The sequence below is a fragment of the Microtus oregoni genome, unplaced genomic scaffold, assembly GCF_018167655.1.
Source record: "Microtus oregoni isolate MIOR12 unplaced genomic scaffold, Mior012 000018F_ref0000195, whole genome shotgun sequence".
In the NCBI taxonomy this organism is placed as follows: domain Eukaryota; kingdom Metazoa; phylum Chordata; class Mammalia; order Rodentia; family Cricetidae; genus Microtus; species Microtus oregoni.
The window spans coordinates 10,583,723-10,611,132 of NW_024543077.1; the positions used below are offsets into that span (position 1 = coordinate 10,583,723).

The following is a 27,410-nucleotide window of genomic DNA, read 5'->3' on the forward strand; positions in this document are numbered from 1 at the left end:
GATCTTTTGACTCTATTTTCCATCATCCCCATGACCCTCCTAAAACATTTGGTACCCTACGGTACTGAATATTTAGATAAAATTGAGAAAGTCAACAAGCAGTTAATAAACACAAAGTTACTCTTACTCATTAGATGCTGACTTACCATCTGGTCTTTTGTCATTTTACACAGAGGAGTTTATAGTGCCCCATGTAGATTCCGGCACAGTTCAATAATGTAAAAGCCACTCACCTTCTGTGTCTGCCGCTCCCATTCCCGGCTGCTTCACAGGGTCTTGTCCATTCTGTCCCATCTTTCCTCTGTTTCAAAGAGAAAAAAAAATGACATCTTTAGTTATGGTCCCTTTAATAAAATAAATAAAAATTGGCTTGTAGCAATAAAATAACATTGCATATTCAGAGTCAACTATGGATGATTTGAAAAGCAAATATGCAAGCAGTTAATTGTGTTCTGTCACATTAATTTTAGAATGGGGACTTCATTATTATTCCTAGTCAGTCTAAGCATAATATCACAGAAATCAACACATCTTATTTATAAACTCATTTATAAAAATTGAACTCATGAAATTTTTAGATTCCCCCTGTTATAGAAAATCTTTCAATACACAAACAACTTAAAAATGCTCATATTAAAAGACTACATAGTTCATCAAAATTTGTATATATACACAGTAGCCAAATCCAGTCAAACATACCTGTATCCTTAAACATGTACGCTTGCATTTAATTTTTAACTCAAGAAGGAACAGTATCTTTATCATAACGAAGTGTTATGGGTTCTTTAGTGAGCAGGCAAATAATTAAATAACACATGGAAATAGTTTTGTAACTTAAATAGATATTTCTTAGATGATATAACAAATGGTACATGAAAAACATTGCCACCACTAAGCATTAGGTAATAAATCAAAATAGCAGTGAGTTATTACATTCCTCTAGTATAAATGTTTTGGCATGTCAAACAAATTCTGGCAAGAGTGGGGTGAGGAGAGATGGCTAACACACTATTTAGGGAATTTCAGTCAGTATAGCCATTATGGGGAATGGCGTGGACATTTATCAAAAATTAAAAGTGAATTTTAGCAGTGTGTCACGGTCCATGCAGGAACTCATAACTCCTCAAAGTACTGACAGTAAGGACTACGTATCCCTAAAAGAAATATCTGTTTCACCCACTTCAAGAAAGGTGGGAAGACTATGTGAGCCCGAAGACATGAAGGAATACTATAAAATGCTATCTTCTGGATATAATATGGTGTTTGCTGTCGAAACTTCATAGTGACTGTGAACACCTGCATGACTTGTACACACAAAATTGGAAATGTCCCTGGTGGGGTTATGGAGGAGATCAGTTGAAGAGAAGGGAAACAGCATAAAGAGACGATGAGAAGATAATGGAGAGAGGAATATAATAATGATGTACTGTATACAAGAAGAAACCATAAAAACACAACACAACAAAAATCCTCTGTAGGACTGTGAGGTCACACGGTAGTTTGACTTTTGACCTTTGTCAAGTGAGAAGTCTTTACTTCAGTGTTAATTGAGGATTCTATGAAGTTTGGGCTCAGTGCCTGAGTAACTATAAATATTCAGTATGTATATAGAATTAACAATTAGATAATGCTCTTACACTTGGTAACTGAATTTAACAATAAAGCCTCTCTTAATTTTAGTTTCGGCCTCAAAGCTTTGGTCAAACCAACTGGATAAAAACTTCCCTGAGGAAGTAAGATGATTTGTTCTCTGGAAGTTATAACTTTCACTAAATTCTATAGTCTGAAAGGTCCAGACAGAACAGAAGGCTGTTAGACTCTTTGTTGTACAGTCTCCATAAATAGCTATGCTATTCACAGAGTAGAGAGAGGCAATGAACTCATTTAAAATCCTGTTACTTCTTCCAGGAAGATTATCAGAAATGTAATATTAATGATATCAGGTTCTTTTTAGGAATGATTTTCAACAGACAGACCTGGTTAAGTATAACCACTCGTATTTATCCCATAAAATAAATTTCTAAGATAAAGTCATATAAGAAAAATCTCTCAGATGAACTGGTAACAGAACAAGAATTCCTTTAGGTTGGAAAGCTGTAAGGAAAGACAAAAACAGTGTATTATTCCGTGTAAAATCTGTTCTCCCTATTATTTTACCTTTTTAAGATAAATCAGTATCTAACTATTAGAATTACTGACGGGATCAAATGGGATGTTTCCATAATATTTTGTATGAAAATAATAAATTCCACTGCCTAAGAAGACCTCCCAGCACTGGAGAAAATACAAAGACTTGTAACTGTCCTGATCAGAGCCGGTTCAGACGCTGTACGTTACAGCAGCTCCACGGTGCCCTGCAGCGCAAAAGCAAGGAGGGGAAACACAGACGTCCACCCACAAGACCAGCTCTGTCCAGCACAGCTCAGCCATAAAAGGTCATTTTTGTATATTGTTCACGTGTCATGACATAGCCTCCCTTTAAACATTAAAAACAGCAAAAGTCACCATTCAAGGTTCTTATAAAACCAGCCTTTGGGCTCTGCGAGCTGTGGCCCACTTACAGCTCTGGATACCCTAGCCGGGTTTCCAAGCCCTCAAGATTATAGTTCATGGAAAGGAATAGAAAGGTCTGCCAGGTTAGATTTTGAAACTGGAACTGACATAATCTACAAACCATCTAAATCCATTCTATCATAATCTGCTTTAGTTTTGTATATGAGTTGCAAAATTGCTGTCATGAGGCTTAACATACTATGAATGAGCTATATTCCCAGAGAACGAATGTCTCTGGAATAAATTTAGAAATCGCAAAAGCAATCCAAACCCTTCCATCCTAACTGCAGAAAGGTTTAGAGTTGAAAAGGCTTAACTATTATCCCAGTTTTCCATCTGTTTCAAAGATTCTATGAATTTTTCAAATGTGAAATCTCTCCTAATTAAAAACAACCAATCTGTGTTAATGTCAAATATCAAGGTTGGTGTCTGGTCTTTGTGTGATCAGCATGCGGCTCTGCACTCCAGACTGGCCTAGCTCAGTTACTATTCTAACGGCTTTCATGGTAAACACAGGCAGCGCAGACAAAGTCAGTATACTAGTCGTCTGTGTTCATCTTTAGAATTATCTGAGACAATCCAGTCGTCCCTGGACAACTGATTCTTACGTAGGCATCGGCAGTTTAGATGTCCAAGGTCCGTGATTCAGAATTGGATAATTACCTTGTTTTCCTCTCGTGAAATGCTAAGGATGAATTACTCACAATGTTGTTAAAATTGTAGTTTCTATCTATTTTATAAAATGACCACTTACATCCTTGGGATAGGAAGTAGATTGGTTTCCCCTGGCGCGGAGCTGCTTCCTTCACTGTCCACGCTGTACCCACTGCCAACGCTGCTGCCCGAGGAGCCGGTGGACACGGAGCTCTCTGCAGGCCGGTGATTGGCGGGCTTGGCTGCATGACGTGGGGAGAGCCAACACCATAGTCAACAAGTGAAGTTCACTTTTATCTCCAAATGTCAAACTACGCATGTGTGCAATACTCATAGAAAGGATCGGCAGAGACAAAACGTTCTCTCTTCTTCAACCTGCCTCTCCTTTTCATTTCTTTAGCCAGGAATGAACACTGGCAATATAGAATTCCTTCACTTTTTATTTTTTTACTGCGTATGAGAAAGTGGGAAAACATTCCCATCTTTAGACTTAGTTAAGCAGTATGTCAGTCTTCCACGGTTTTTGCTATGCGTACGGCATTGCAATAGTGTTACGGCAAGCAAGAGGGCGGCTGGGAAACTTCACAGAGGAATATTTTAACAGAATTAAAGAGATTGGGCAATTACTTTTCATGTTAATAGTAACAGGATAGTCTCATCAGAAGGGAAAAATGCATGTCAGAATAGATATTTACAGGTGGCTCTACCAACTCCCCAGGCGTTTCTGTTTTTAAATCGAAAGGTCTTTCTTTCCCGTCGGTATGTTGTAATTGATACGGGGACCTGTTTCAGAGTTTTCATGGCCTTCAGTTATGGACACATGAGTCCACAAACCATAGAAACATAAACAGATCTGTGCTGTCTATTATGCTATTATGTAGCAGGAGCACAGCACTGGCATCTGGCAGAGCTCTAGACTGAAAGGAGAAGGGGCGGGTTTGCCATGCACAAGGAAGAAACGGAAGAAAGGCAGTGCCTGCTCCAACTTTGGGAGGCAGAAGGTACTTAGCAATTACTTGAAGCCCATGATAAGCATCCCTTGCCAGCTCGAGTGACCTTTCGTCTTCCTGGTCTGTGCTTACTCGGTAGACTCCTAAAGCTGAGCTGTTGTGTGTGGAAACAATGCCATCACAGTGATGACCTTAAAATACAGAGAATAGGACTGGCCAGAAACAGGGGCCCAGTGGTTTGCTCTCCTTCCTCTTGGGATATTAATTCCCAAGCTCCCACCTCTTCTTTCTTGGTACTAACAGTCTATGGCTGTTTATTAGTGTCTTTGAGCGTACCTGCTCTTTGACAATGAATTGATCTGATTCTAAGTCTATATGTGTTCTAAACTACAGGAGTGTTTAGCATGCTTTTCTCAACATGCACATCCCTGTTCCATCAGTAGTCTCTTAGTTGAATGTGCTCATGCTACTGGGTGAAGGGTTGATAATCATTTCATATTGAGAGATCTATCTATATATTTCTGAAGGAAATATTTAAACATGATGATTCTTAGCCTGGAGGACTTCTAACCAATATAGTCAAATAAAATGAAAACTCAAAGAAATTGTACAGGACACTGAGGGCAGGCAAGATAGCTACCATCAGGTCTTGCAAAGAATTTAACTTTTCCTTTACACCGCCTTGTTCCATTACAGCAATAAAATGTTCTCACAAGCTATCCAATAATTTCATATCTGTTCCAATGATGGTAGAATTTCTTCCTCAGAAGAGGGGAACAAGAAAGAATTTTTAACACAAGTCAGTATATAGATGATGCTTATAAAATGCAAACTGTTACTTAAAAGAAGGTCAGAGCGGTAGTCACCAATAAAATACTAGTTACTTATATAAGTCTATATCTACATAAAATAATAGTTCTAATATTTGCTAAATCTTTTATTCAGTTTATGTAGAAACTCAGATTGCATATCTAGTATTAAAGAAAGTATTTTAAAGTGCATAATTAAAACTACAAAGTTAACATGACTAGAATATTAAATTATTAATATGTATACGCCAATTAAACTGCATAATCAACCAATAATGACTCAGATTATTTCATTAATTCAGACAAATGAAAGTTGTCATGCTTTGAATTGACATTAAATAATCCAACCCATTAGATTTTTAATAGTAGATAGTATAACACTGAAAGAAAAACATTAATTTTATTAACCAAAAAGATAAAGCCTCCTCAAATCAACCATCTTTACTGGTTTCAAAGGTAGTTAATAGAAAATAATTTAAAATGATTTTTTTTTATCTAAGAGCAAGTATACTGCATATCAGAATTGCTACCTTAAAGGACATATTTCTATAGTAACTTCAATTTACTTATAAATGTCAACTTCAAGTACCATGGGCTTCATGGGTTTCCCTCTTCCTTTACATCAGAACAATTCCTAAATCTGGAGGATCCATTATGCATGATCAATGTATCATTCATGAGAATGGTCACTTTCTAGTTGGAATGATATTTGTTACATTAATGCCACATTGCTGGATCCTTAGATATTTGGCCTTGAACAGTGATCAGCTAATATTTGATGAATGAACAAACAAATGAATATCAATGCCAGTGATTTTTCCTAAACCAAACACCAAGAATGCCATATTTACAGGCAGTATTTCATTTTATCTATGGTGTATTTTAAAAAAAATTATGCATATCACTTATTAAAAGTGAACTGATATAGAAGATTTTCCTCTCTCTGGTGTTGGAGGTCCGACCTAATATGCAACCTCCCTCCCTCTCTAAGACACCTGTTGAAAGCATATCTTTGTAGCTTATTAAAATAAGTAAGGACAATTTTTATCCCCTCAAATGTGGAAAAATATAATCAGTTGACTAGATTTTGAATTCCACTGCACTCAAAAAAGGGTTCGAGTCAAGGTATTTAAGCGCTAATACTAAACACTGAAACCATAGATTTGTGTGCTAATATACAAAGTACTGAAAGGCACAGATTTGTGAAGCAAAACGTTCATAAGAGATCATGAATAGCATATAAATATAAATATTCTCATTGGATGAAAGAAAATACTATGCATAGCGGTGTTGTGTTCATTTCCTATCCTGGTATACAGACAGAGAGCTTCGAATTTGATTTCAGTCTAATATCTCTTTGTTTTCCCGCATTTTCAGTGAAATAACACAGAAACATTAAAAGCTTGGTCTTCCCCGAGTCTGTGATTTTGGAATCACAAAACAGTCTACATCTGATTTCCTCCCAACTCTTTGAAGTCGAATTTCGGAATTCATATAATGCTGTACAAGGAGGTATGCATCTGTGTGCTGCAGAGTGAAACGATCTTTTCACAAGAGAATTGAAGTTTTTCAAAAACGCCAACTTTTTTTTTTTTTTGAATCATTTTGAGATATCTACTTTGGTTTTGAAATGCTGATCACAAAGGTTCCCCACTGCAGGAAAGACTGAATATTGCACGCATTCTGGGAACACTTGCTGTTGTGCGCAGGGCAACATCTTAGAAGGGCCCATTCCTTCTTGATACGCGGTTATTGGGGAGGTGTTTCAGGTAAATGTTTTACCTTCTTGGGGACAATATAAACTCTTTAAAATTATTTTTTCTCTTTGCCATTGCCTTTGGCTGTTTTATGGTTACAGCCTGTCTTGTTTTATTACTACTTGGTGGCTAATCCTAATTAAATATGGTACTGTCTCTGCACATCTGTGGTCCTTTGGTTGTCTTGGTTGGATGCCCTGCCTCCTCCAGGAGACGCGGCTATGCAACGCTATCACCCTAGCTACCACATGGTGGCAGCACTGTTCTCAGAGAGCTCCCCAAATTGTGGAACTACCTGCGGCTGTGGAACCCTGGCCTTCAGGAGCTCGTTAAGACCTCTAAGGGTCACCTACTCTTGAACCATCATTTCCCCGTAGGAAAAATAGTCTCTGTAAAGATTAATGACTGATTATATCTCACAGCTAATGAGAGAATTTGAAGTTGCCAGTTCCCGTTTAAGATTGCATCTAGTTGTCTCAAACAAACATATAAAAAAACTTGAGGGCTTTGGCTACTTTAGAACTCAGTACTTAGTCTAAACTTAGCCTCGCTTTGTGGGATCATTTGATCTTACAGCGGGGGGGCAGCAAAGAGCTATGTGCCAGTATTTCCGGAGTAATTCCTGATCCGGGCAGCTCGCAGCCAGTTCCTGAATGACTTGATTTATTCAACACTAAATCTTCTCTTTATAGAAATAGTCTGCAGGGCTTTAGGAATGTTTGATATTACAAGAAATGAATCGATTATTATTTTGTTTATTACAGTAGTTTGATATAACAGAACTGTTTATCTTAAACTATGTGTATATATATATAGTGGGTTTTAACTTTAGGGACCTTTTCTTCTTTCCTCTTCTGCCTCCCTGTCTCCCTCCCTTCCTCTTTCCCTCTGTCCCTCCCCCCATTCCTCCATTCTTCCCGCCCTCCCTTCCTTTCTTTAACCTCCCTTCCTCCCACGTTACTGCTGCTCTTAGTTTTGGACTTACTCTCCTGAAGGGATTTTCAGTTTGTTTTTTTTTTTTCTAAAATGCTCATTGAATATGGGATTAAAATGCCAGCTTTTAAGTCTAAATATGATTGGTATTATTCAATCTGCTTCCCCTTCAACTTGGCCTGATTACATATTTGAGTATTTTCCCTTTACAGTTCAGGATTATTAATTTAAGGAGAGATATTACATTTTAAATTTTAGAAGGCAACTCTTTCCTAAGTTAACTTCAGTGTGTTTGTTTCCAAGTCTGGAAACATTTTTTTTTTTCCAGTTTCTGAACTGGAAAGCAGCACAGAAAGCTTCCTCACTGATGTTCGCAGGAGTATTTACACGTCCCTTGGTTTTGCAATGAAAATTATTGAAAATAAATATCGTTGACACCTAACTCAATCACACGTAAATCTTGGAGTTGAGCAATTGAAGTAAGGATGTCTCTGAAGCATCCTTAAATAGCAAAATTACTAGTTGACTGTCTAGTCGTCATTCACAGTATTTCCTGTACAGAAGACTGGTGTGTGTTCATATCACTACGCAAACCATGAAGTTCTGCTGCCATTTTCCTTGTAAGACATGGAGACACTAGGTTACTCCACATTCACAGAGCTTTTTCCAAAGACGGAAATGCAGATAGAAAGTCTCCTTTGATACTGTAGAGGGGAGTTGGTAACAATCTTAATCATGTTCGTATGTCCCCCCCCCTTTCCATACTTGCTGACTTCATGAACGAAATTTTCAAGGCATTTCAATGATCAATTTGCTATCTTTTTTTTTTTTTATCAAATAGTACCAGTAATCTGCAGGTGTTTCCTATGCCCACTAATCATTATAGAAACAGGTTCCATGTTCCCCTTGGATTACAGAAGTAATTCTGTAATGTGTTTAACATAGCAAAAGAGAGTGGAATTAACTTAATAACAAGATATAGAGGAGCCTTTCTTATATAAATTATACATAATGGTTAAGATACTATAATAATTGCCTCTATCTTATAATTTTCCTTTTAAGTCTGTCTTCCTTTTCTGAGAAGCATTTAATTCAGAACTGGTTTGAAATGAAAAAAAAAACCAAAACACATTTTAAAATTAGCCCTAAATTTTTATATTGAATAGTGGAATAAAGTTTGATTAAGATACCTTAAATAAAATTTAGAAAGTCAATTCATCTATCTTGAATAAATCTAATTATAATTTTAGCTGCATTCAACTAAATAGAATGAACCACACTAGATCATGGGAAGTTTTGGTTTTTAACTACGGCTCTAATTCAATAAATATTTTTATCTATAAAAGACTGATCTGAAGAGGTGTTATTAAAGAGTTTCACTTTCATGGGTAACTCTTACTTTTTTCAGTACTAATTTGATTTGTGTGTGAAGGAGAAATATTAACTTTTTTGTGTTTTACTGACAATATCCTTGCGTTACTTGTTTTTCTAATAACTGATAAGCATAAAGGAAAAAAATGTTCAGAAAAAAGAAAGTACTTGATAGTATTTCAACCGATTGGAAAATACTTCTAGAAACAGTCATAGTAAATATCTTAATAACCAAGATGGTATCCTTAAATGAAATACAAATGGTTGCTCCATGAAATTCAATTTATCAGTCATTTACTTATATCTGAGAAAGGTTCTTATGAACCTCAAGCTAAGCTAACAAGGTCCCAAGAGTAACAACCTTGAACTTCTGATCCTGCCGCCCTCACACATCCAAATGCTGGGATTGCCGTTTTGGTCTCCGGCCTGGTTTGAATTGTATGTTTTTCTACAGATCGAACCCAGACCTTCATACATGCTGGGGGAGCAGTTTACCACACTCGCAACCTGCAATGCCCAAAATTCAACTCAAAGGAAATAAAGGAGTAAGTTTCCAGTGGAAGTAATAAATTAATAATGGCAAATAAACTGAGGCGGATAATACTACAGCAAACGCCAAATATTCTTTTTCCCCATTGTTTAAATTTATTTAAGGGTTGTAAAAAGGAAGCTTAGAGGATATTTGATAAATGCATATGTATTTATCAAATTTAACCAGGAGATCTAGCCTCTTTTCTAAATTTATAAGACATTATTGTCAATTACTGTCCTCTTTGTTGCTGGCTCCAGGGGATTGCAAAAAGTATGATAGGGACACAGAGCTGGGCCAGTACCTTTTACTAGTGTATTTTACTAAATGAACACAGCATTAAACTCACTCCTAGTGATTTATAACTGTACGTATAGATTAATGGATCTCTTAACCTTCTTCAAAGAAAATTTTAGGTATAGTAGATGGTGATTATTACAAGACCCACAACAGGCCAAGATGTAGTGTAAGAAGAGGCTAAAGAATAATCAATCCTTGATGGACAAATATTAGTCACCATTGCTGAAGAAAGGGCAGGAAGAGGATAATGACCAAGGTCAGTGGAGGACTACAGGGAAGTGTATATTCTGAACACAGTAGAGCAGCTGTGCACATGGACTGCAGAGGTTGTGACTGTGCACAAACCTGAGTGTCTCAAGCCAGATCAAATTCCAGCACAGAGAAGAGACCTGGCCAGGAAACCTCGCACATATTTCCAGAGCTATTGGCGACTGGTATCTTCTGAGAAAAGGAGGGTCAGTGTTCTTTGAGAATGTAGTCCTGGTAAGTTACATCTTATTGCAGTGGAAGGGCACACATCCAAGAATATTTGGGCGGCACAGATTGGTTTCGATGGGGTTAAAAACAGGACACAGAGTTGATGGGGAAGGAGATCTGAGAAGGGATGTCAGAGAGGGGGGACTACAATCAAAACACATTATACAAAAATCTCAAATAAATAACAAAAATAATTCAAAGAATTTTATTTCCAGATATTTCAAAACATGATGAAGTTTGGTTGTCTATAAACTCAGGTCATTGAGTACAAACCCATCTCCATTTCAGATGAGCTTAGAGAAAACGTAGTTTCTCCTACATCACAATTCTTCCCAGATACTGATAAATCGGTTATTTAATAAATATTACTACCTAGGATGGGAGGACTTCAGACAGGGATTTCTGTCTATTTTGTTTGCTGCTGTATCACCCAACTTGAAGATGTCCCGAAATGTAACATGCTTAAACAAATATGACAAATATGTATATGAATATGAGTAACAATGGATATGAGAAAATTCTGCTCCTTCAGTATCAGATGGTAGAAAACTTTCAGTGTTTCTTTTCACTCCGTTTATTATTGTTTTTTTTTTTTTTTTTGGAGAGTGTTTCAGTCTGTAGGCAAGGGTGGCCCAGAACTCATTTGTAGCACAATTTGGCCATAAACACATGTTCTTCTATTTTTCTTCAAGGAATCAAGATGATAATGTTCATTCTCACTATTTTATGCTAACACAAATATTTTTAATATGTAACATGAGCAACAAATATGATACACTTGTCTTTCAAGATATAAACAGAAATATGATTGTTACTGTTATAACGCGTTGTCATGCCATCCTGAGCTTGGGATGGCATGAGACGACCTGATAGGCAGCTGAACTGACCAATCAGAGTTCAGGAGGTGGAAGCAATGAGTAGGGATATATAGTTATAATTTAATCCAATTGATGCCCAGGGAAAAATTAAATTTTTTATATAAATTGAAAAAAGTATTTTTTTGAAACCCTTAATAATTATAAATTAGTATTAAATGAGATGTGAAAAAAGATGTCCTGAAATGTAGTAGAAACAACTAAGACACAGAAAATTAGACAAACGAGGTAAGTAGGTTTTGAGAGGAAGGCCTTGCTCTTCTCCTGTTGTTGCTTATTGTAAAAAAATATTACTGTGTGTACACACTTGCTTGGTCAGTCTTATACACTTTGGTCTTGTGATTCTTTCTAATATTAAAAAATTACTTAATAATTGGCAGGACATGGTTCATGAAGTCCCACCCCTTATTGAGATGCCAACTTTTGGCTGTTGGAAGAGGGAGAGCTATTTGTTTTTCATGCTCTAGGAGTTAGTCCTACATTCACACACACACACACACACAAGCACCACTAATTGTACCCAGTCAGTTTAAAGCATAAGGAGAGTTATGGAGCTGAGAGAGAAAATGGTGGAGAGATACGGAAGGGATTTTAGAGAAAGTGGTGAGAGATACGGAAGGGATTTTAGAGAAAGGAATGTGGGGTGATTTTGATCAAAGCACAGTATGTGCATGAGCTTAAAAGTACTTGAATTTATATAGGCTAAATATATTGATATTAATCAGAGTCTAAATTATGAAACTTGAAATGATTGACATTGTTCCTAAAAAATATGTTATAGAGCCATTGTAAACTTAGCTGCATACTTGAGAAAAATGAGAATGAAAACTAATATTTTAACATGTATGTTTGACTTTTCTTAAACAGTGATGAAAAGGATTTCTGGGGCTTTGTTGGTGACTGATGATATCAATGAGAAGATTCAGTAATGAAACGAGTACTGATTGTGGGCACAAACTGATACCATTTAGCAAAAGCTTTCCTGACGATCATCAACCATCAGGTACCACCATGTGCCTTAATCATTGAATGATGCCTTTCTTTCACGTTTTGTGTCTGCAGAACTTGGTTTCATCCAGAATGACATGATTCTAGCAACTAGTGTATGGTCTGAGCTAGAAAGTACGTTTAGCATAAAGGCTTGACTTTTCTCCTTGCTTTGAACAAAAGAAAACCAAAACAACTATTTTATAGCATACAAAAACCTAGAGTAAATAGGGTAACTGGAAGGCATAAATAATATAAATTATTATCAAACACTATGTGAAGCCTTTTAAATATAAATTAAGAGTCGGGTGATATTAACCTAATAGTTATTTATTTTAAATAATATTAATAAGAACACGTGAAAACAACTTAAAATTAAAAACATATAAATGATTTGCTTATACTGAAAGAAATTTGAGTCAATGAGTTATAGAAATATAGTTTCTGTTTATCAAGTGAAAATAATGCTTACATAACTAGATTGTGTATGGTTTTGAAATTGAGTTGTTCAATGCAGGAAGAGCAGATTTTGATGCTATGCCTTTTTAAAGAACAAATAAAACAAATGTTTATTTTACCTTCTTGCATTTTTAAGAAAGGCATCCATTCCTGTGACCTTTATTATGTATGTTGCTTAACTTTTTTCTGCTTTTCACTACTTGTAAAATTACTAATTATTTTTCTGTCAAAGTACTACCAATTTTTTGGCTGCGTTTTCAGTATACTTGGTCATACTGAAAATGTGGGCATGAATTCATATAAATATGAGCTCCATAATAATATCTATATTACTTATCTTGATACATTTAACAAAATCAACATCCCAACTAAATTCTGTATTTCTGGTGTTTTATCTTCTCAAGAAATTTTTTACAGTTTCTTGTTATTCAATTATATATAAATACACAGAACTACAATAAAGTAAAATTAATGTTGTGGCAGTATGGTCCAGTGTTTATGAAGGTCCCTTTCATCCTATTTCACGCCTACACCTCCTCTCACCTAGAGCAATGGAATAAAAAGTAGTAAAATTTTCTAGTCATTCATGGGTTCTTGATATGTGATTTAGGAACTATTGTTAGGTGGTCTAATAGTGCCTCTGGCAATTGCTTCCCTCTCCCTTGGTGGTTCCATGCTTCTTCTCCCAGCTCTTTAGCCCCATGTTCACATCTTAGGTTGACTAGTGAACCTATTGTGTTTTGACTATGCTTTCTGAGTCCCATGATTCTTTCCTTCATTTATTTGCCTGATCAATGTTTTCAAGCCAATTTGCCCAAGTCCAAGGTAAAGTAATGTGTATTTTAAAATTAGGTTTCATGGTTTTTGCTTGTCATAGACGTAAGAGTATTTAATGAGTCCTTGTTTGTTAAAACTAGGACTTCAGCACACTAAGGTTTAACAACATTGAAAACAAGTTTTGGTAGTTTTATACTTAAGGCCAGTGGATATTGCTAGTCCTATGAAATTAATTGAATAAATTCCCAGGGTTGACCAAATCAAATCATGTGAATGGTTCATTGGAGACCCACAACTATGACTAGAAAAGAACAAATATATCCACTGATGGGGAATCACGTGTTCACTTTCAGGAAGGATAGCTCATTAATAAGACTATCATCATACGTTCAGAACTATACGGTCACTGGTTGCGACTCTACACGCATAGCAGAGACTTCTGACAATAATCTTAAATGCTTACAAAATATTTGAAAATACACATATAATCATTCTAAGAAGATGAGGAAACTCCCCCAAAGCATTTTGATTTTCACAAAGACTGCCCCCACCACACATAACAGGCACTGTTGAAAGGTGAACATTTTCAATAGCCTGAATATTGACTTTCTTAGACTGTTTTGGGACAGGGGAGTATTTACTCTGTTCACATGATTGTACTGTCAATTTTCCTATAATTTCAAACTGCCAAGGGTTTTATTTTTTAAATATGACTTTTTATTTTTACACAAATACATTGATTGAAGAATATAAAATTTTAATTTATTAACCATGTACACCCAATATTAAGACAACTCCAATCCCCAAATGGCCATTTAGTTTGTCTTGCTTTCAATTTTACTTTGCTTAGGGTCCTGTACTTTTCAGAATAGAGCACACTAAATCCCTTCTGATAAAACTGATTGTTTATTTGGGCCAGAAAAAAAAATGAGACATTGGTTATATACTAACATGTGTAACCATCAATTCTCCTCTTTCCCAGAATCCAACCTCTTCCAACTAGCCACCCACTACCACCTCTCCAAGAAAGCAACTCCCACGCCTTGGAACACCCCACAGTGAGCTTTATTGACAGTGGTATCTCCAGCAGCCATGTGTGGATGTAGCTTCGGACTTTCTTCAGACAACTGGGCCACACCAAGAAACTATCAAGCCTATCTTTTATCTCTTATGTAAGACCGTGTCTTCACAATCTCCTCTTCAATCACTCTAAATCACCCTTACTTTGCTAATTTGGAGGAAGGATACGTCCGCTTACCCTATACTATCTACTTCTGAACCTAAAATGCATACATCAAATCTTAGTGTCAAAAAAAATTGTTTGGAAGTTGCAAATTGCACTCAAAACCAGTAATCAGTTGTCAAGTAAGCAACTGTCCAGAGTTAAAAAAAATGTTGATGTTTGTTTGAGTTTAGGTATAATCTTCAAAACTGTATAGTAAGGAGCTGGGTGAGGCTTGATACTCCAGCCTGACCCATAGTGAATCTCAGGCTAGTCTGGATTATATGGTTTCTCTGCAGGACCTCGACTCAAAAAATCTATATTTAAAAAAAGGTAAAAACAAAAGTATCCCAAAGTGCTTAGTAACTTTTCTTTCTTGGCTGCTAAGAACAGTAGAGCTAATGCTCAACCAAGGGAACTGGAAGGAAAATAAACTAACATACCACTTGCGCTTGCTAAGGTTTCTTGCTACAAATCTGTTATTTGGCATTGGAATAATCTGTTTCAAATCTCCTTGCCTGCAACTAAACTCCAGAAGGAGAGAAGAATTCCATTGGCTTCCTTTATGACCCTTGCTGTTCCATATCTTAGTTCAAGCATAACTCTGATGAGAAGCTTATAAAAATATCTGAAAATTTCTTTAGGGACACTTTTTGTCACCTTTGATTGAGATACCTGTAGATAAACACTCAGCTTCCTCTGGAGAGCGATGGCTTTGCTGCCCCTTGGGCTTTGTACAGTGGAAGCAGCATCATGTAGGTCAAGAATGTCAACCTTGTTCCTGCTACCAGTACTAGCTACTTTTAACAATTTATAAGATGTTCAGTGATAACAAAGAAGTAAATCACAGTTGTTTAGAATGGGAAAGTTTGATTTCAAAGGAACTATTGCATTTAGAATATGCAACAGTTCACAGCCACAGACAAGGGTTATAGAGATAGCTTCGAGCTGTGGGCACAGCATCCCACCCCCTGACACCTGATTATTACCCACAGAACAGGGTAAAACAGTTGAATGTCTACTTCATCCACTTCTTGTGATAAAGCAAGAAATGGATCATGTGACACTTTGTACAGCATTAAGAACCGTCTAAATCGACTATTATTTTCAGAATGCAATGGGATCCTATGATCTACATTGGGAGGACTGAAATGAAGGGATTTTATTCAAGCTCATAAAAGTCCAACCTCTACCTCTGTGGAAAGTGGAGGAGCGAGCAGGGTCTGGCTAGCTGGTTGTATATTCAGAATTCTGATCAGTTTACTCACCAGAGCAGTGAAATCATATTTAATTTACATAAATTTAATTCTATAATATGTTTATGATAAAGACCGGGCAGAATTATTATTTACTTGTATTATATAACACTTATAGATAGATACAGGGAGAGTATATGTATATTTTAGAAAACAGAGTTTAGTCATTGATTAGGACAAAATAAATAAGAAAAATACAGTTACTTAGCTTTTCTTCTGTTTTGAAATCAATAAAAAGTGACTTCTAATTCAATTATAGTACTTTAAATGTAAATATATATTTGAGTCTTATTCAAATAAAATGAGCTAAATAATTTTATACAATTTTTAAGAACAAGTCTATGATTAAAATATTACAATATTACAAATAATTATATAGTAATAACTAAATCACAATATAAAAAAGAAGGCAAAAATATGAATGTTTTGACATTGAAAGTCAGTATAGTATCTCAAGTAAGACGATGAGTAGCTAGAGATAAACCCCAGTTATTTGAGAGCACAAAAGGTATGAAGTAGAATTGCTTTTCCTCATCTTTTAGGGGGTAATGGAGTCTCACTATGTAGCCCTGGCTGTCCTGGAACTCACTGCCTATGTGTCGGGATTAAAGCATGGGGCACTATGCCTGGGAAGCAGTCGCATTTTAAGTATGCTGAGAGGAAGAGAAAATTGCTCCCTGGGGTCAGCCTTTAAACGGAGCTGAAACACACGCAATCAGCCTTGTGCTTTGGCTATCTGCTTCCTTAGCCATCTGGAAATCTAAAGAGGCCCGCAGTGATTGCCTCTCTGCTGCCCCAAGCAGCTATTGCACTCACATATCTGGTATGTGTGAGGCACAGTAGATGCTTTGAATTTTCTAAGAACAAACAGAAATTCTATAAGAGAATGAAAGGCACAGTTTTGGTTTATGGAAGACTATACAACATTGAGTATTTCAGGGGTAGAAATTATTTAAGAAAAATGCCAATTTTAGATAAGTTAGATGTGATTATGAATTAAATTGGAGAAAAAATTTAAAGCAACACTAGTTTGATTCCTGTCATGGGCAGTGACTCTTACTTGTGTGAAAACTCCAGATGTTGGGGTCAAGCGAGTCACGAGTCACAGTTATCAGTGACTACTACAGCTGTGACATCAAAGTTAACTGCACATTCAAAGGAAGGGCTAGTGGAATCTACCTTCCTCTCTGCAAACACCTGAAAAGGCTGTCAACTAGACCAGACAAGGGGGTGGTGGGAGTTAGGAGCAGTGAAAGTGGTACCTAGTAGGCCAACTCCATCAATCATTTATGTTTCCATGTGAGCTCTGCTTGAGTTTGTAAAGCTTTCCCTTCTGACTTAGGTTGTTTCCAGTGTGAAACTCTGTTATGCTCCCGAATGTTTTTGTCACCATAGCTCTAACTAGCATGTATCGGTGGCCATATCTTACTTAAAGGGACTAAATGATAAACAATAAAACCCAAACCGACACACTGATTTTATGATGTATCATATAACAATGGCTCAGAACCCAGTAGTTTATGAATGAAATAAAGAGACTTTATTTATTACACAGGCACTTGGATATTCACATGCCCAACACAGCTGATACACTGAACAGCTAAGGAAACACGCACAGATGTCTGCTTGTAGGCTCAGGAGAGAATGTTCTCTGTGCCACGGTGAATGAGTGCATTAACAATTGTTCCTTCGCTTTCCTCTAAAGCATTTCCAAAAGTTACACGACAAGTATTAGGCAACAAAAACTGATCTACATTCCAACTGGTAGGCTAACTCGAATTGTGAGCAGTGTAAACTTTTATCACAATGCAACACAGTTTGTCGTCATGCTTGAACAGATTAGGTTAGTAGCATGCATTCCATTGTGCAATATGAATACTGTTAAACTATTTTCCAACAAAAGTCAAAAGACGCCCTGCATAGAAAAATACAAATCACTGTAGTCAATATATTACGAGACCGATCTTGGGACTTACATGGGTGATGATGAAATCCTAAAATGCCATGCCCACAAAAGCACATTAAAAATGGGATAAACAGATTTCATTAGACAATCCCTAAAAATGAAGGAGGAGAGCCTTAACATTTGGGGGGACATTCTTGCTGTGTGCTTTGAACAGGGCCTTTCTGCTCACCTCCTTCTGGCTTGACTGGTCCATCGGACACCACCTTCCTGAGGGCTAGCTGGCTTTGGTCCTGGTTGCCATTGCCTGGTGGAAGCAGAGTACCAGGCTGAGTTCTTTGCATGGGGAGCGCGCCTGCATGGGGAGCGCGCCTGCATGGGGAGCACGCCTGCTATGCCGTGTCTGTGCTGCTTCCTGGCATGATTACACTACCCACTTTTAGGTGCCGCCGTGGCAGTGCGGGTGAAATGGAAACCCAGGGTGTATCCTCAGATGGAACCAGCTTCAATGTTACTCATGCAAACACAAGTGTGCTTTGGTTTGGTTGAAACCCATGTTTTCGAAGGCCAAAATGACACCACATGCACAGCACTGAAGGGGTTAAAAACTGGCTGTTTCCTTGGAAATGATGACCAGAGAGATGAGGGAAACAACAAGCTGCCTCTACTCCCTGGCGGATGCTTCTTGGAGGCGGCAGCACACCTCAGCCATGAAACATCTGCACTTGGGTTCTTATAGAGCTGTATCAGAAGAGGTCACATGTGAAGACTCATCAATTAGGAGGAGTCAACGGCTAGACTCTAATGGACTAACAGCTACTAGACATGGCACTTCTTGACTTTGAAAACAGTTCACTGGTTAGAAAAAAAATAATCTGCAGATGCTGCTATTCTGTACAAAGTGTGACCCAACAGAATGGGCCAGATTGGGCCCCTTAATGAGATCACGTTGTCTCACCACATAAACCTATATGCATATGAAAAATACGTATTTTTGAGAATACGGATTTCTGCACATTCTTCAGGAGACTATGAGGTTCACATATTAGCTCCTTTCCCCACACATCCTGTTATCAAACATTGCTTCAAATGGCTTTTTACCCTGGGTTCTAGAATTGGTCTCCTTAAGTATCTGCTTAAATGCTGAGTGTTTCCTGGTCCAAGTACCCCATTATTGACCTTACTTAAATATGTATGTGTGTCCCCATGCTTGCTTTTGTGGGGATAATGCTGGAAAACTGGCAGTCCCTTGTGCTTGTAGTTCCTGTATTCTAAAGGAGAAGGAAGTGCACACAAACACACACACAACACTGCTTTGCCTGCAAACTTACAGACATGACTACCAAGTACTATGAGCCAGGTCGGAGAGATGGTGGGAACAAAGGAGAAACAGCCAGTTTTGTCTACGTAAATTAAAAGGAAAAGAAAAAAGTAAAGGGGGGGGAGCATATTTATGTATTGATACTGTTCTTACACAGACAAAAGGACAGAGAACAGAGTGAGCAGGGGATGCCAAAAAGACAGAAAGCAAACAGGGAAGGACAGCAGGAGAGAAAGGCAACAGATGAACATTAAGCTGCCATGCTGAGGAATTTATTTGCGTCTTTTACTTGGTTGAATGCGGAGTTGTTGCACGGCGGCTTCGGCCGCGGCTATGGCAGCCCCTGCGTCTTCCAGGTGGGTTTGAGTGACACTGGTTTTGCTTTGACTGCGGGATGGTCCATGAGATCGGAGATGGCCTTCGGATGATGATTTTGAGCTACCAGGACTACTGTGGGATTTCTCAATGGTGGGAACTTGCATGTCTGGTTACAAAAGGATAAAACATGAGTTAAAGTTGTTCCCCGTGTCCCCCCTCCCCCACTGTTAAAGTCTAGTCCACACATAACTTGAAACTGTCTAAGATGGACATTAATGTTTTTCTTCATGGGTCAGTTATGCAACTTCACACCATACGGTAATGCAATTAAGATTTGGAAAGCCATTCAGGAAAGGAAGCAAAGGGAATGGAGACTAGTGAAGGGGCTCATTCATCACGGATGAGTTGTAAGAAGCCTCAGGCAATGGATGCCTGCCTCAGTTGCCCCTTCCCCAGCAGCTCTGCTCTTTCTCATAGAGGTTGGTAAGACAATGGATTTCCTCAGTTGCAGGACCAGATTAGAAGGTATTGTCAACTCATTGTCTCAGGAAACTGAGAAGGTATGGGTGCAGAGAAGTACTCCAGAGCAAGAGGGAGAATGAGATTTTTATGCTAATCATCTTTCAGGAGGTTGAGAATGGCAAAGTTGAAATGGCTACGTGGAATCCAAACCCAATACAAAACATAGACATAAATCATCTTATGTTCTCTGTAGTCAGTCTGGTTTCTGTAGTCAGTGGTTCTCAGTTACATTAACTCCATGGCCTCTGAGACGTGACCTCGGCTTCTCCTCCTCTAGAGTATTTTCACACAATCTGTCCTCATCTGATGTACATAAAAACACTCTCAGAAGAAAGGAGTGCTCATTAATTGCCTTTAATCCTTATAAATAATTAATGTATCTGGTTACCACATGTTTATCATATATAGATTGATAAATTTATCAATTATGAGGAGGATTAGTCTTATGCTGTAGAACTGTTGTTAAAAAATAACAGGAAAACTCTTTCCAATAAACATAAGGCTGAGCAGCAAGGGCACATGCCTTTAATCCCAGCACTTGGGAGGCAGAAGCAGGAGGATCTCTGTGAGTTTGAGGCCAGACTGGTCTACGAGAGTTAGTTCCAGGGAAGCAAGGGCTGTTACACAGAGAAACGTTGTCTTGAAAAAAAAAATGCTGTGCATAGTGCTAGATCCCATGTGTAATATCATGATTCAAATTAAAAATTAATTGGAATCCAACATCCAGGAAAGACTTGAGGAATTTGAATTGCCTCAAGACAAATCTTGATGACATGAGAAAAATTCTCTTCATAGGATAAGTAAAAATACGATGCAAATTTTGTTTGTAGACTGACTGTATGAGAATTCAGAGATCCAAACCTTTAAAAGAAATACAACTAACACTAATGATGGCCATGTTTTTTTCATCAACATACTAGAAGAAATTTTATATTGTTTGATGAAATAACTCAGTGAATTTTCTAAGATCCCATTAGAATGGATACAACTATCTTATGTAGTCCAATCTCATTTTTACAAAATAAGGCAATGACAATGGTGAAGCCACCACTTAAGTCTGTGCTGATATGTGTTCACAGCGCCTTTCTTCCTAAGTCAAAACATTCTTTTCGTGATGTCACATTAATTTTCCCACAGAACTGAAATTGACAATGTATATTACGCATAGAGTGACTCAAAGTCAAGAAGGTACTGACTGACCAAACAGACAAACAACCACCACGTTCTACTTGAAATGCCTCCTACCCTTGGATGGGTCAGGGAAGACACCATGGCTTCTGCTTTTGATGACAGAGGGCTTTGGAGACTGCTGGCTGCTTTGACTGGAGTGAGGCTTGCCGTGGTCAATGCTCTCCGTTTGTTCCTTCAGTGGATACCACCGAGGAGTGTTGTCCAGGTGAGACGTGCTGGATAGATCGATCAACACCTGGAAAGGATAAGGAAGCAGGAAAGAACATGGATTGAGCTTATAATAGGCTTAGTTTTCCCACAACCTAAAACACACTAAGGATGTAACCAGATGGATAAACACCACCTTAAGGGTGGGGACGCTACCTTCCTCACTTCACTTACTGACTAGTTCTTCCTCAGTTATAATACTGAGATGCTTAATAAATGTGTGGCTAAACTAAACGACATAATTTCTTTGACTCTTCCCTAATTTACTCGGGTAGCATGAAAAGATCAGAGTCATAAGCCAACCATTTTATGAAACACAAGTTGGTTTGGGTTGTTCTTTTATTTATTTATTAAAAAAGAAAACAAACTATCCTTTTTCATTATACACACCAATCCAAGTTCCCACTCCTTGCCCTCCCCCCATTCCCTCCTCATACCTCCCCACCCCACCCCCATCCACTCTTCAGAGAGGGTGAGGCACAGTGCTTTGGGGGAAGGTCCAAGGCCCTCCCTACAATGTTCTATAAAGTAATTTTTACTTTAGGAGAAATGTATGATTTTAACGGGAAGATGGACAAGATCAAAGAATGAAAAGCATAAGTAATTTGCCATTATCAGCTTATTTTTCCAATCTAAAATGCACTTTAGTGTTTTAAATACCAGGTGCTGATGGGTCATGGCACCCCTCCTTTCCTAAGGGACACACACAAATACTGTGTTTTTACAGCCACTGGCTTCTTAGATTTAATGGGTAATAAATAATATAGATATATGACCTAGGGTCGTATAAACAAGAGTAAATTAGAAGGACTTCAGAAAGCCAATGTTTTGAAATTTGACAGTAAACCAAATACAACCCTATTATTTAGAATAATTCTGCATACAATCAACTTTAGTTTTAGTGGCTGAATTAGGAAAGAATCTGAAAGGAAGGCTTCCGTGGTGTGGATTGGATGGGAAAGAGGTAGCATATCTTCAACCCAAAGAAGCTCTCATTACAGAGACAACACACGCAAGGCAGACAGTCCCTATCAAGAAGGGATTGTGTAAGCTTCAGATTTCCTGGAAATCACATACATAGAGCATGTGTGAGTGTGTAAACACATATAATTTAAGTTAAAAGCACTAAATAAACTTCAAAATTTTATAACATTGTTGATGGAAACACCCAAAGATCTGTTCACTCTTCTAGATTTCATTCTTAGATATACATATGTGGTTTTTAACAAATTTATATAATAATTATTTTAAGTATCTTCTCGTCTACTTAGTCTTAACTTTTAAAACCTTTGAAAATCATTACCATAATATTTAATCATAAACGGCAATGAGAAATATTACATGGAAGGAGAAGGGATTCAAGAAACTGATTTTGCAACAAGGACACATGCTCAACTATGTTCATAGTAGCATTGTTTGCCATATCCAGAACCTGGAAACAACCTAAATGCCCCTCAACCGAAGAATGGATAAGGAAAATGTGGTACATTTTACACAATGGAGTACTACACAGCAGAAAAAAAGTGACATCTTAAATTTTGTAGGAAAATGGATGGAGCTAGAAAACATCATTTTGAGTGAGGTGACCCAGACCCAGAAAGACAATTATCACATGTACTCACTCATAAGTGGTTTTAAAACATTTAAAAAGAAAACCAGCCCAAAAATCACAATCCCAAAGAACTTAGACAACAATGAGGACCCTAAGAGAGACATACATGGATCTAATCTACATGGAAAATAGAAAAATCAAGATCTCTGGAGTAAATTTGGAGCATGGGGACCTTGGGGGAGGATTGAAGGGGAGGGGGGAAGCAGGGAGTGGAGCAGAGAAAAACATAGAGCTCAATAAAAATCAATAAAAGAAGATGTTGCATTTAAAAATTCCAGCTTAGTTTTTATTTTTTTGTTTCAGATATCATTTGTAATCACATTGTGATTTTTTTATTTTCCCGCTAAAACACTATTTATTTAATCTTAACTAAATTAAAAAGTGCATCAAATGGTGAATGGAAAATCACTTCTCAAGTTTCTATTCAAAGAGTAACTCAGGAAACTAACTTACCGGCCAAGAGATGTTGGTCAGGAACGGCTATTGTGTAAATTCAAGAAGTTTATCATCTTCCATCCTTTAACTCGTTGCATAGGGTGACAGTATAAAAAAGGACAGACTTACCTCCCCAAGGAAGTCGTTGGAAGAGAATCTATCATAATCCCAAACTGTCACCTCCAATGTCTTCTTCATGAGCTGCGTTTGGATACAGCTATCATCAACCACATTCCTCCAACATGCATTTCTATACGTTTCTAAATGATTCTTGCCTGGATACTTAAGACTCTATGTTAAATGTTGTGTGGAATTATAATGATTAAATTGTAGTTCAATCTAGTGCTTGATTCTAGGAGACCTCATTACTTTGTGAAAAAACTGGCCATACTTATTTCCCGTTGTTCTGTCTTTACTCATTTAACAAGAAGCAGACGATACTCTCTAAATATATGAAAGCCTTGAATCCAAAACATTTAGATTTTTCTTTATCCCAATCATTGCCAAAAATGAAGCATTTTTACTTCTGCAGAATTTAACTTACTTTAAAGAACTCAGATTAATATTCACTTATAATTTCATATTCATAACCACCTTTCAGAGAGCAAACCACAACCTCATTTTGAAAGATTGTTTACTGTAGATTATCTTATCTCTTTTTGTTCTTGTTTTGTTTCTTGAGACACGGTTTCTCTGTGTCATCCTGGCTGTTCCGTAACACACTTTGAACTTACAGAGCTCTGCCTGCCTCTACCTCCTGAGTGCTGGCATTAACAGATACTATTCTAGTTTATGGAAGTTATGGAATTAATATTCTTTTCAATTAAAAAACATATCCACTGACAACTTTTTGCCTTGAACCACTTATTTTTGGTTTTGATGTTTTACAGAAGTCATCATTACATCTTCTTCACAAAATTTTATATTTTCCTCTTGGGAAATTTCAATTTACCATCAATGAAACCCTACACCATAAATGGGTAGAATAAATAACATGTTTCATGCATTTCATCTTAGTTTTTCTTGGTGTTCCTTCTGAAAACCAAATACCAGCAGTTGAAAATATTTCCTAAAATGTGTAAATCTGATCGAATCTATTGAAAAGGTTTCATTTTAAAATATTCTAAGAGCCTTGCTTCCCTAACCTATTTCTTCATGTTTGGGCTACTTTGTTAAATATGAGCCTTTGTTTTCATCTTACCTTTGAGCTTCTCTCACTGATTATCGCGGAATATATTTCTCCTGTCTTCAATGAGCTCCCACTGTGTTTGGAAAACCTTGACAGTGGCCCTGACTTTCCATAGCGTTGTCATCACTACACTTCTGTCAGCCTACATCTGTCATTTATCAGATGATGATTACATACCTGCTCCATGGAAATACTTTTATAAATCACTGTTTGGTTCCATTCGGGATTGAGACTTTTCTGGACATATTTAGTTCTCCTCTTGTACTCAGCACTGAATCGGAAGAGAAAAAGAAGAGGTTTTTTTTTTTTAATTTACATTTTACCTTATCTGATGACTTCCTGGTCAAACTGAAGGGCATGTAACATTTGCCAGATCTTTGGCCTCACATCGCTGTATAATCATTGCACCTTGAAACTCAATTTTAAGTTGAACACACAATGGCATCTTGAAAATATATCGGGTGTCTTGATTTTGCTTGCACTACTGAGTATGAGGACACTTTTAAAGAAATTCCTGTAGGACTTTGGACGATACTTTAGAAATTTTACCTTTTCCTAAATGTGGAAGATACTTAAATTAAGTATATAATAACATTAAGATCTTTTTGGTTCATAAATAATAGTATAGTCTTTAACTTTCTGAGAGTTTGACCTCTAATCCTGTCAGCAAAGCTAAATTGTCTCCCCCACCCTCCCGCCTAAAAGGCAGTGAATGAAGAGAAGGGCATGATGGCGCAATAGTGTGAGTCCAGCATTTGCAGGCACAAACCAGAGCTCAGCTTCCCTGGCTACATAGCTACTTTGGACCCAGTTTGGGCTACATTAGACCCTATTTTCTCTTGTCTTTAAAAAAGAAAGAAAAGGTAAAGCAATCATTACATTTACAGGGAAAAGAAAGGCAAATGGCTCTTACGACAGATGAAATTGCAAGAACTTTCCCAAAGGGACATTTGAAACTCCCTTTAAAGTATGACATTTACCATGGTTATGAAGCAGGTTGAAATGCCTTATGCCACTAAGTTACGTTAAAATGGAAACTAAGTTAAATCTTTCATTCATTGTAAATTGGGCATTTCACTGAATCCCCAATTCTCCCATTGTCTCTAAGCAATTATTAGCTGCTTATGTATTATACATACATTTAACAACTTATATAGAAAACCTACCCAAATTAAACAGCAGATCAACAGCTGGCATGGACTAGTGACCGGAGTTGGAACTAGGCAGCTGCTGTCTGTGTTTAACATTGTTGATCCCACAGGCAAGGCCTTTCCTTACCTTCACCTTTTCCTGGCTTTCCCATCTTAGTTTGTATCTCAGTGATGAAGTAATATTCTATTTCTGTAGGAGTCCTCCGTTTACTAGGAAGTCCTGGTCTTGCCTAGATTTACTAGCTGCCTTTCCTTAAAGCCAGTCAAGACTCCATACCATGACACTCAAGGAGAATAAAATGTAATTATTCTAGGATAAAGCTGTCATGTAATATATAGTGAAATTTGAGCTATGGGTTTTGTGCCTCACCAAACCTCATATGTCACCCATGAGAAACTGATTCTGGGGTCTCTCATTTCTAACCATCCCATTTGAGTGTACAAAAATAAGAACAGGATTTAATGTTTGTCATTCAAGATAAATTACAGACACTTTGGAAGAAATTTTTACACAATGACTTTAACAAACAGAATTCTCATGAAATTATGCTTGTATATTTATTTCGTCTAACATTTTGTCCCTACCTCATGAAACTTATTATACATACACACCCAGGATATTTCAACTCTACTTATTCTGCTTCAACGCCAGAGAATTTCTCCCACTTGTACAAAAGAAATTTATTCAAAAACATTAACCACAGAATTATGTCTACCAAAGTTAATAAATGAATAAGTATGCGCTCATATAGTCAATCAATGAAATATTAAGCAACAGGATGAATTAAATCAAATTCTTAAAAATGATTTTGTTTAAAGTTTTTGCAGAAAGATAAATATGTCACTGTTAAGTTATTAGGTGAATTTAAAATTGTTAAGTAATTTTCTAAATTACCAGATACATTTGCATATTACTATCACAGGAACACTTAGGCTTTACAAATGCTAAATTCAATTTAGTGGCTATTCTAGGTGGACAAGGGCGTGATTTCTGAAGGCTCCAAATGAATGTATGTTCTACCATGACAACATCTGAAGCAAGTATAGCAAAATGTTGACAAACTGAGAAAAGCATTGGAGTATTAGTTAATACTGCTAATAATGTTCAGTAAACTTGAAAGGTTCGAAGTTCAAAACTGTAAAGTTCTTAGCAGAGTATGTCCTTTTATATTGTGCTTGCTGTTTAGTTTTGATGATATCATGGGGACAACTGATGTGAGACTTTCAGGCAAACAGCTGACCTGTGTAGCACTTGGGATTCATAACTGTCCCTCTAGGCAGGGGTACTTAAGCAAGGCACAGACTAACATAGCTTTAAATTTCTGTGTGGCTCAGATATAATTTTCAAGATGGAATCATAGGAACACCACAGTAAAGATAAAATCCAAAATTTGATGATCATTAGTAAATTTTTTTTCATTTTAAAAGAGTGAATTTTCATAATTTTTAAGACAAGCATGAAGCCAATTGCAAACATTTCTTTATTAAAATACAGCTATGTCTTAAGCTGAAATCATCCACAGTGCTGTCATCTTCCAAAAGATTTGTTAATTGAATAAATAATAAAAATTTCACATCCACATTTAGTAGTTCTTGCCGCTTTTACAAATATAAAAATCACTGAATACCAGTATAAATGCAACTGGCCTTAC

General features: G+C 37.1%; 1 protein-coding gene across 1 annotated transcript in view; it reads right to left on the minus strand.

Moving 5' to 3' along the window:
• LOC121458915 (protein piccolo) overlaps positions 1-27,410 on the minus strand; it is a 309,061-nt gene that overhangs the window by 37,745 nt on the left and 243,906 nt on the right. The window contains exons 18-23 of the mRNA XM_041668303.1: positions 24,785-24,878; positions 23,548-23,619; positions 21,219-21,399; positions 19,423-19,617; positions 3,308-3,449; positions 234-301 (exon numbers count right to left, since the gene is read on the minus strand). Of these exons, the coding sequence (XP_041524237.1) occupies positions 234-301; positions 3,308-3,449; positions 19,423-19,617; positions 21,219-21,399; positions 23,548-23,619; positions 24,785-24,878 (752 nt within the window). The remainder of the gene's footprint in view (positions 1-233; positions 302-3,307; positions 3,450-19,422; positions 19,618-21,218; positions 21,400-23,547; positions 23,620-24,784; positions 24,879-27,410) is intronic.